Here is a 10,017-nt window from a genome sequence, read left to right as displayed (position 1 = left end):
GGATGAGTCCTTTCAAAGCTCTGTTTTACGAACAAGATTGTCTCACACCATTAACTTGGTCCGCCGACCCATTGATCAAGGTTGAGATATCCAAACAAATGCTTGATGATATGGAGCAGCAAATGTAGGCAATCCGCAAAGATATTAAGGTTGCCCAAGACAGACAAAAGCAGTATGCAAACAAGAAAAGAACGGAGAGAGTGTTTTGAAGAATCAGATAATATGGTCTTCATTCGTGTACGACCCAAGAGAAGTTCTTTATCTCTAGGGAAGTACAAAAAGCTGTCTCCAGGATACTATGGGACGTATGCCATTACTAAGAAAGTAGGAGATCTACCTTATGAACTTCTTATGCCTCCCCATCTCAAAGTACATAATGTATTCCATGTCAACTTACTTAAAAAGCATGTAACCAGCTCGAGTCATGTGGTGGATGATGAACAGTTGACTTCTCAGACTCAAGGCCAAATGGAACTCCAACCCAAAGAAATCCTTGTTGACTTCTCAGACTTAAGGCCAAATGGAACTCCAACCCAAAGAAATCCTTGTTGATGTTCGAGGAGAAGGTCCTTAGAGAGTTTTTTGGTCAAGTGGAAGTTCTATCCTTTAGAGGACACCACTTGGGAGAAAGAAGAAGAACTGATAAAGGACTACCCCCACTTTGCGAGATGAGGAGAAGGTCCTCAGAGAGTTTTTTGGTCAAGTGGAAGTTCTATCCTTTAGAGGACACCACTTGGGAGAAAGAAGAAGAACTGATAAAGGACTACCCCCACTTTGTGAGATGAGGACATCTTGCATTTTTCAAGTGTGGGAGAGGATGTAAGGTTCCTCCTCCTCAGCCCTAAAAGATGTATAAGCTCTTCTCTCAGCCCCCTGTAATCATCCCCTATTTCAGAATGCAAGAATAAAAGAAAATCCCCCAAAAATGAGTATATTCTCACATAAGATGAAGAGTTAACTAAGTAGTAGGTTTATTAGTTTTAAAAATGAGGTTTATTAGTTAAAAAATAATTTTTTGACACCTCACTAAGGAGGGAGGGGGCTCATGAAGGAGGCACCTATTTCATATCATTACTCCACATTTTTAATTCAAAAAATGAGATATGTCATCTCTCCTCTCTCCGCTCTCAAACATGATTAAAAAGTGAGCCAAACTGGTCCAAAACTTACGCAAAATGGATCAAACTGAAGATGGAAGCCTCTAGATCCCAATTGGACTTGGTTGGTGGCCTCCCTCACTTTTAAATAGACCCTCGTTCCTTTGTATTTTCATCTTTTTCTATTTACATGCCAATATAATCTTCACATTAGTGTAATTTTATTATCCCTCTATTTTGCCTCTTCTTGGGAAGCTTTGGAGCTTCATTAATCTTCATGGTCTCTTGGAGATTACCCTCTCCATCTTGATGGCCAAGCTTTCTCTTGGGGACTTCACTTCTCTCTAAATAATCAAGCCAAAACCCAAGGGTAAGCCTAAATCAATGGTGTTTTTCTATCTTTCTCAATGGTAATCTTCTCCCCAATTTTTTTCTTAAAACCAAGCTTCTAGTGATTCATATTGTTTAAATGGTTTAATGCTAATCTTTTATGCTTAAATATAATATTTTGATTAGTAAATCTCTCTTTTAGAAAGATTACTCATCTTTATGGTTGAATCCTTCTTGTAAGGATGGATCTTATTGTTAATCTCATTTTCTTAAACAAAACTCTAGGCTTGACAAGCTAGAGAAGAAGATTAAGCATATTTATGATTTTTAATCTAGTTAAAAATGAGGATTAATTCCTTTAAGCTTGTTTATTATTAAGAAAATTCATATTAATTCATTTTAAATTGAAAGAGAGTTATGCTTATATTTTTGTATGTATTTTCATGTAGGAATGATAAATGGATATTTTTAAGAATAATCAAGAGGTTTAAATATAATTATGCTTAGGTATGCATAATAAATTTTTAGTTTAAAAAGAGGAAGTCTCACCATATTTCATAATTATGTATAAATATTTAGAAGTATAATTTTGAGAATTCTCAGAAAATACAACGAAGCTATGGCAAAAAAGTTTAAAATTTTAATTTAAGTTTATGCATAAATTTAATAATGCAAAAAGAGAAATTCTCATCATATTCTATGCATAAGCATTTTAATGCTAAAAGAAGGATTTTGTTATATTTTTTGAAAATACTTTTATAGTATTTATGCATAAATGTTTAAATGGAGAAAAGAGGAACTTTTGTTATAATTATTTTTATATGTGCATGTGTAAAAATTTAAATGCAAAAAGAGAAAATTTCACGATATTCTATGTACAAACATTTTAAATATCAAAAGAGGAATAATTATCATATTTCAAAATAAGTATATTCATAGTATGTATATACAAGGATATTTTTAATTATTTATCAAAAAGAGAAATTTTTATTGTACCTTTAATTAAGAAAATGCATAAATTAATTTTGGTGTCAAAAGAGAATGTTTCATCATATTTTACATAGATAATTTAGGGCATGTTGATACCGAGGTTCAAAATGGAGAAAGGAATATTTTAGAATATTTCTATAAGAATAAGATGATGTAAGCATATTTTATTAGTTGGAAAAGAATTATCCTTATTAAATTCCATTAGTCACGAATAGAATCATTCATAATTCTATTATGTCCAAGAAAGAATAAATTTTCATAATTTTGGATTTTTACCCTTACGATTGGAAATCACGGTTATTTTATCAGATAAATAGGAGAAAAATCTTTGAGAAATAAATCTAGGATTAAATCTGAGTAATTCAGGGCTAGACCACGATTGCGTGAGAAAGGTGGGTCAATAAGATGCCTGCCCATCTCTTAAATCAGAAACTAAGCCAAGTCATGTGACCATTTCCATTTCTTCAGTACGAATAATGGATAACCGGCTAACTTAGAGAAGTCTTCCCTAAGACCGAAACCACCTAGAAATAGTTAGAAATTCATTTGTAATTGATGGATGGATCACCGAGATACGAGATTCATGATTTTCATTGAGAAAGCCTGGGTTGAAAATAAGGAAGTCTCATGAAACCAAACTCAATGGGAAATTCTTACTTGCATAGAAACTCTATTTTTTTTATAGGAGTATCTTACGCCAGAATGCTGGAGGAAGTATTTGGCTTGTGGTTTAATCTAAGAAGAGTTATGTTGCAAAATCTAGCGGGGATTCATCGAAGGACGTCTCCCGCGGGGCAAAGCCTACCAAGGTCTGACCAGCCTCGGTATGGTTGAAAGTGGTGCGCTTCAGGTAATACGATGGGTGAGGCCGACGAAGTGGTCCCTGAGTGAAGTACTAGGACACCTAAGGAGGATCCTAGAGGGTTTTGACCAAGTGATGCACGGGCTCGCGGGGCTACTAGGACACCCATGCATATGTCGAGGAAGATATTCATGGATGGCAAGAGAATTATTTAAGTGAACTGTAAAACTATGAAATTGGATCTCGTTGGTGGACTGACTGGTCTTCAACGGAGAGTCCGAATGAGACTTATTTGTAAAACAATGGAACTGGAACTTTGAGAATCATGATGGAAACACTATGGTTTTATTACAATTCTGTCTTGAAGATAGTTGAATATGAGGAAAGGAAATTTCATATTGGGTGCGTAAGTGGTGTGTCTGTTTAATAAAATTGCATGAGTGTCGGCTAGGGGGCCTAGGAACTCTTTTCCCTCTGGTACCCGGGACAAACATAACCTAATTTTTATAAAAAGGGATCCCACCAATACAGTGGTTGGGCGCGGCTGGCTAACCGATGGGCCGGTTGAGGCTGGATCGATGGATTCCTGTAACAAAATTCATTCAGGTTTAAGTTATGATAGTTAAAGTAAGTCCCAGGAAGATTCTTGTTCTATGGGAAAGAATCAATGGATGTGCCTCGCTTAAGGAAAAAAAAGCGATGATTTCTATGAACCGAGTGCAAGTTCCTCCTTGATTCGACCATGTGACCCACCGGTTCAGTTAGAATACAAAGGATAGATAAGGCCCTTGACTAGGTTAGAAGATTTTCTTGAAGGAATCGCGTATGCTTTCTAGGTGCGAGGGAAGTTTTTTTCCAGGTTCGGTTTTGGAAGAATCACCGAATTAGTCTCTTGTCCGGACATTCATGGGCGAGGCCCCGAGTGAGAAGCTCTGCCCTGCATGCAAGGTTGCTACTTCTGCTTCCAGCACTCTAGAGTTTGATGCGCAAAGGGGACAGGGATCTCACAGTTCCCTTGAGATTTTGGGGAAAAGAATGATTTGCATGCATTCAGACTAGATAATCACTATATTAGACCCAAATACCTCCATCTTAGTGAGTTTTGGGTCTAGTTCAAGACTGATAAGGTTAGGGTGGAGAGTTGTGGGATTAAGAGGGTCAAGAAGGTTAGCATTAGAAGTTACTATGCTGATGGGGATGGAGTTAACTAGAGGGTATATAGTTGGTGTATTGATAGGGTTGGGTTTTGCCTCAAGGGGATTCAAAATCTCATCTACAAGAAACTCATCTCCCTAAGGATGAATCTTGAGAGATGGCTGGTTAGGGTTTAAGCTCATGGGCCCATGCCCTCCGCCCCATTTGAAGATTAGCCTCTTGCCTCCTTTACAACACATAGGTTGGAAAGATCTCTCTAGTTAATCCTACATATCATGCTCGATGCATCAAGCTTAATGTCCTTTAAGACCGACATAGGCCCTGGGTTGATACCCATACCTAAGCATGAACGAACTATAGCCAGTAGTCGTATGCTTAGAACTGTTATGGGAAAATTTCATCATTGGAAGATATTTTTCCCATGGTTTTCTAGAGACATATGCATGAAGCATATCCTCTACAATCTGATTCACACGCTCTATTTTCCCATCAGACTACGGGTGATCAGAGGAACTCATACTCAAAGTGGTTTCTAATTTCTTGAAAACTTCCTACCAAAAATGAACCGTGAACTTAGATTCCCGATCGCCTCACAATATCACAAGGTAGACCATACAGTATAAACAGTTACTCGACAAATTGGTAAGCCAATTCCGATGCTTTGACTGTTGTTTTTGTGGGTAAAAACCTAGCCTTCTTTATCAATCTATCTAAGACTACCCAAATGGCGTCGTGACCCAATGGTACGTGGAAGTCCGGTAATGAAATCCATGGAAATACTTTCCCACTTTCGAGATGGAATATCCAAAGGATGTAATAACCCAACAGATTTAAGGCCTTATTAATCTAGCATTGATGACACTTGACCACATAATTATGAACAAAATCCTTCATTTTTGGCCAATAAAAAGTCCTTCTAACCAAAGCCAAGGTACATTGTATGCCAAGATATCCTGTCTCACGATGGTACATCATGGCACTGAAATAGGATCCTCAGTTTAATTTTCGGCACATCTGACGTGCAAACCTTATCATTTCAGAATAAAAGACCATTTCGAATAAAAAATTGGTTGGCTTTTCCTTCAATTTGGTCCCTGATTTTACCAAATACTAATATTTTCCAAAGAAAATATATGTACTGCATTTTCCCATGAGTGAATCGTACAAGTTAGAAGTAATTTTCGTGAAGCTAAGTTCATTAACTTCACCAATTCGACTCAACACATCAACAATGCGATTCAAGCTACCTTTCCTGTATTTAATCATGAAATCAAAGTCCTACATCAACTCAGCCCATATGGCCTTTCTACCTTTCAAGTCTGGTTGATCACAAATGAACTACAAAGACTGGTGATCTATCAAGACCATAAATTGAGACCCATAAAGATACTGTCTCCATGCCTTTAAAGCATAAATGATCACATACAACTCTTTCTCCTGAACTAGGTTCCTAGTCTGCGCATTATTGAGTTTCTTACTCTCGAAGGCCACATGCTTCCCATCCTGGAACAAAGCTGCGCCTACTGCCAAATCACTAGCATCAGTCTCAATGTTAGGCCTGCTAGGATCCGGCAAGGCTATTACAGGAGCATCTTGAACTTTATTTTTCAAAGTATCAAAAGTCCCCTGTGGCTTCTCATTCCATTCATTCTAAGAATTGGACTTCTTATTTTTACCTTTAATAAGAAGACACTGTCAATTTCAAATAATCTTTGATAGATTTTCAAAAATACCACGAAACCTAAGAAAGATCTTAATTGCTTGATCGTACGCGAAGCTGGCCATTCTAAAACTTTTTGGATCAGATCCAAATCTATACTTAAGCCAAATGTAAAGGAAAAAAATAAGTGTAGCAACTTAACGTAAATAGGAAAATACAAGTGCACAATCTACCACCTCAATGCTCGAAAAAAAACATATTTTTTAATCAATCAAAATAAGAGCAACCCTTAAATCTATCAGTTATTCGTTTTTGAAATCTCTAATATATGCTAGTTTTATAACCAAAATATATGAAAAATCATTCCTTGAAATCATGGCTACTCTAGTTTTTCTTGATTTCGACTAGTACAAAGACACTAGTTCGCCATTTTTTCCCTCTCTTGCTTGGCAAAAGTGGTAGTATCATATAACCTTTGCAAGACTATAATGTAATGACTTGGTACATGCCTAGCTAGAGCATCATGTATTGACAATTTTACCAACAAGAAAAATTTGAATTGGTTCACCACTATTGCATGATTGAAAATTTTGAATTGGTTATTTGCTACCTAATGTAGTGACCTTATCAAACATACATATATATATATATATATATGTATGTATGTATGTATGTATGTATGTGGATGGGTCTAGAGGGAAATCTATATCTCATCTACACCAAGCAATTGAACAATTGAAGTGCAAAGGGAAAAAATAAGTGGAGCAACTTAACGTAAATAGGAAAATACAAGTGCACAATCTACCACCTCAATGCTCGAAAAAAACATATTTTTCAACCAATCAAAATAAAGACAGCCCTTAAATCTATCGGGTTTTTGTTTCCGAAATCTCTAATATATGCTAGTTTTATAACTAAAATATATGAAAAATCATTCCTTGAAATAATGGCTACTCCATTTTTTCTTGATTTTGGCTGGTACAAAGACACTAATTTGCCATTTTTTCGAGCTCTTTACCACCTACCATCTACCCATGATTACCGTCCATGAAATTCCCAAAAAAAAAAAGGAGAGTAAAAAGCAATTTCTAAATTCGCTTGGGCTAAAAAGGCTAACCACCAAGAAAGAACAAAGGCATTAGTACATACTCAACTAATTATAATCATGCTAGATATTTATTTCGAGACTTCAATTGAGTATCAAATACGGTGTGAACGGTGCCAAATCTTCAGAATAAACAATTCAAGTTCATAATGGTAATAGTAATAATAATAATAACGATGAGTGCAAAGCGAAACAACCACATGATGAAACCACCTCATGTACATCATCATGTACCTATGTGCATGAGGATGAATGAGTGGGCAACCACTTCACGCCCATGATCATGGCCAACAACCAGCACATGCCAAGGTTGCATTTTTTACAAATGCCCCCTTCCCTTCCATCCATATTCATGATTATCCTACTTACATGGGTAGCATATGCAAACTATTAATTGCCACTCATTCTGAGAGGTAAAACCACGCGACATCACTTTCAAATTGTGCCCAAAGTTCAGCCTGCAGGCCCACCCTTTAAGAGACAATTTATTCAATAATATGCAATTACGCCCATGGAATGTGGTGCCACACGTGTAGGAGTACACATGCGTGTGGAAGTACAGTGGAACTCCATCTCTGCTTTCCCGTTGGTTGGGATGTGTAGAATCGAGATCATCTTGCCGAAAAATTGGGCACGAAATACTTCATGCAATGCACAGCTCTCGACTTACAGTAAAAGAAAGAGATATATGGAAATGGAAATCAAAGCTCCCGCGGCGGTGGTGACCATTCCAACAGAGTTCCCGGCAGCGTTGACATCGATTTGCACAATGAACTTGCAGTTTCCAACAGAGGGGTCGGTGTCGGTAACGGAGGCGAGGCCATTGAAATCGCAAGTTCCGGCGCCCTGATTGTTCATTTGGAAGTACTGATTGAAGGCGTAGGAGGCGTTTCCCCTTGTGTCAAGGATATTGTTGCAGGAGCAGCCATAGCCGAGCTCTGTGCAGTCAGAGTTGGTGCAGGCATAGGTGACGGGGTCTTGCAAGCTGAGGAGGTCGGCGTTGTCTGCGAGGACGCACCATCTGCGCGGCAGATACTCCACCCCCTTGGCATTTACCAGGGTGCCGTTACCGTTGCCGTTGGATGCAGAGCCCGGCACGGTGAGGGAGTACCGGGCGGTACCGTCGTAGGCGAAAATACCCCAGTGCCTCTCGAAGTTCCCCGGGGCTATGCTCTTCTGGTCCTCATCCAGCAGGCTGAAGAGATAGTAATCGATTGCTGTATTGGGCCGACTCGGTGTTCCGGCGTTGCCCTGCACGTGATTCAGGAAGCCTTGATTGAACCTCTGTGCATTCTGTGGTGTCGCTGGCGCGAGGCCATCCGTCGGCCATCCGATCTCCCCTACAATGATGGGCATGCTCGGGTAGCCCGCGCTGGTCAGCGCCGCCACCAGTGTGTCGTAGCTGGCGTCGAATGTGTTTGTGTAGGCCTTGGCTCCGTCCTGCACCTGCACCACGTTGCTGTCGAAGAAGGCGTAATTCAAAGGGAAATTGGCGTTGTCGGCTAAGCTAATGAAAGGGTAGATGTTGATTGTGAAGGGGCAGTTGTTCTGGTGGAGGAAGTCAACGATCTGTGTCATCTGCTGGGCGGTGTCGGCTCGGAAAGTGCCCCCGGAGGGTAAGAGGGAGTTGGACAGAACGTCGGCGTTCATGGGCACGGTGGCTTTGATCTGGCTACCGAGGTTGGCATTGTTGAGGGCATTCTGGATGTTCTGAAGCGCCGGGAATGTGAGATTGATAAAGCTACCATTGTAAGATGTGAGGAAGGGTTCATTCGCCACAGCCACATACCTGCAATTGCACCAACACGCCATATATGTCTAAGAGGGGAGGGCCAGCAGGCTAGCATAATACCTGAGAGGAGAGCAGCTAGTGCCTCTGAAGAACAGGTAAGGGGGGAGGAGATACTTGATATTGACGCCCCCTTCGAAGATGTAGCGCTTCACGTTATTCTGGACCCAGTCTGTTGCAGTGCTCGAGTCCGTCATGTCCTGCAGCAAATTGTTGGGAATGGCCACCATCACCTCAATGTCGGTCCCTGCAAGCGCCCCGAGCGTCTCCGAGTCGGAATCGAAGAGCTTCACCTTTTTGAAGTTGTTGTCCTTGAGCATCTGCACCACTATGGAAGCCGGTAGCTTGTGGGAGGCCTGCGTGCCCCAGTTCACCCCCACCCCGAGCACAGGGCGCTCCTCTACCATGAGAAGCAGCAGTACCAGCAGCAAAGTAGCCAATCTGGGCTGCTTTGCCTCTGCTGTAGCAGTGAGGAACCCCATGAAGGACTTCAACAACTCTCTGCTTCAGTTGAAATATGTAAGGTTGCCTGCCTTTTTGTGTAACACAGCAGCGAAGAACGACAGTTGTAGAAGGGACTGCTTATTACCCTTATGGAAGGTCGCTGTTCCCGTGATCGACAGTGAGGAAACTGTAGAATTTCAGTTCACCGTCTCGAACACAGCTTTGATTGCTCTCGACTGATGAGAGGGAAGCTCCGCGAGATGGGTATTATGACGCACTGCTGAGATGGACCGACGAAGGGGCTTTGGAGCGGTGATGGGATCGGTGGCAACATTCAATATAGCAGCAGCAGTACCTTGTCAACAGTAGGTAGAGGGTAGGGCGAGAGCAATGGCAGTGTTAGTGTCGTGGTGGTAGGGGAGGTGAAAAGCGCTCTCTCTCTCTCTCTCTCTCTCTCTCTCTCTTCTTCCCGTCTTTCAGATGCCTTTGGGTAAGGGGAGGGGCCACTTCAACGGCTATTTTAATCCCCCTTCAAACTCTTCAACTTAATAATTATTTGTCATTATTTTATTTGCCGCGGACGTGGACCCTTTCATGGGCCCCATTTTATGCATCTTTGTAGATGCTCTTCAACGTCCTGGTTAA

The 10,017-nt window shown here is 40.4% G+C and overlaps 1 protein-coding gene across 1 annotated transcript; it reads right to left on the bottom strand.

Moving 5' to 3' along the window:
• Positions 1-7,264: 7,264 nt before the first annotated feature.
• Positions 7,265-9,780, bottom strand: LOC147635824 (glucan endo-1,3-beta-glucosidase 8-like). The gene is made up of 3 exons (XM_086801181.1): positions 9,518-9,780; positions 9,046-9,429; positions 7,265-8,928 (listed from the first exon to the last, which is right to left on the bottom strand). Exons 2-3 carry the CDS (start codon positions 9,408-9,410, stop codon positions 7,806-7,808), a joined length of 1,488 nt encoding a protein of 495 aa, XP_086657307.1. The 5' UTR covers positions 9,411-9,429; positions 9,518-9,780; the 3' UTR covers positions 7,265-7,805.
• Between the last annotated feature and the right edge of the window lie 237 nt (positions 9,781-10,017).

Source organism: Cibotium barometz, chromosome 8 (genome assembly GCF_041138505.1).
Source record: "Cibotium barometz isolate CiBa-2024 chromosome 8, ASM4113850v1, whole genome shotgun sequence".
Classification (NCBI taxonomy): Eukaryota; Viridiplantae; Streptophyta; class Polypodiopsida; order Cyatheales; family Cibotiaceae; genus Cibotium; species Cibotium barometz.
The sequence above is the reverse complement of the archived record's forward strand: the minus strand, read 5'-3'. Positions and strand labels throughout refer to the sequence as shown.

Coding starts and splice junctions, on each gene's coding strand:
- LOC147635824 (XM_086801181.1), bottom strand. CDS start 9,410: ATGGGGTTCCTCACTGCTACAGCAGAGGCAAAGCAGCCCAGATTGGCT. Junction 8,929..9,045: donor GAAGGGGGCGTCAATATCAA/GTATCTCCTCCC, acceptor GTGCAATTGCAG/GTATGTGGCTGTGGCGAATG.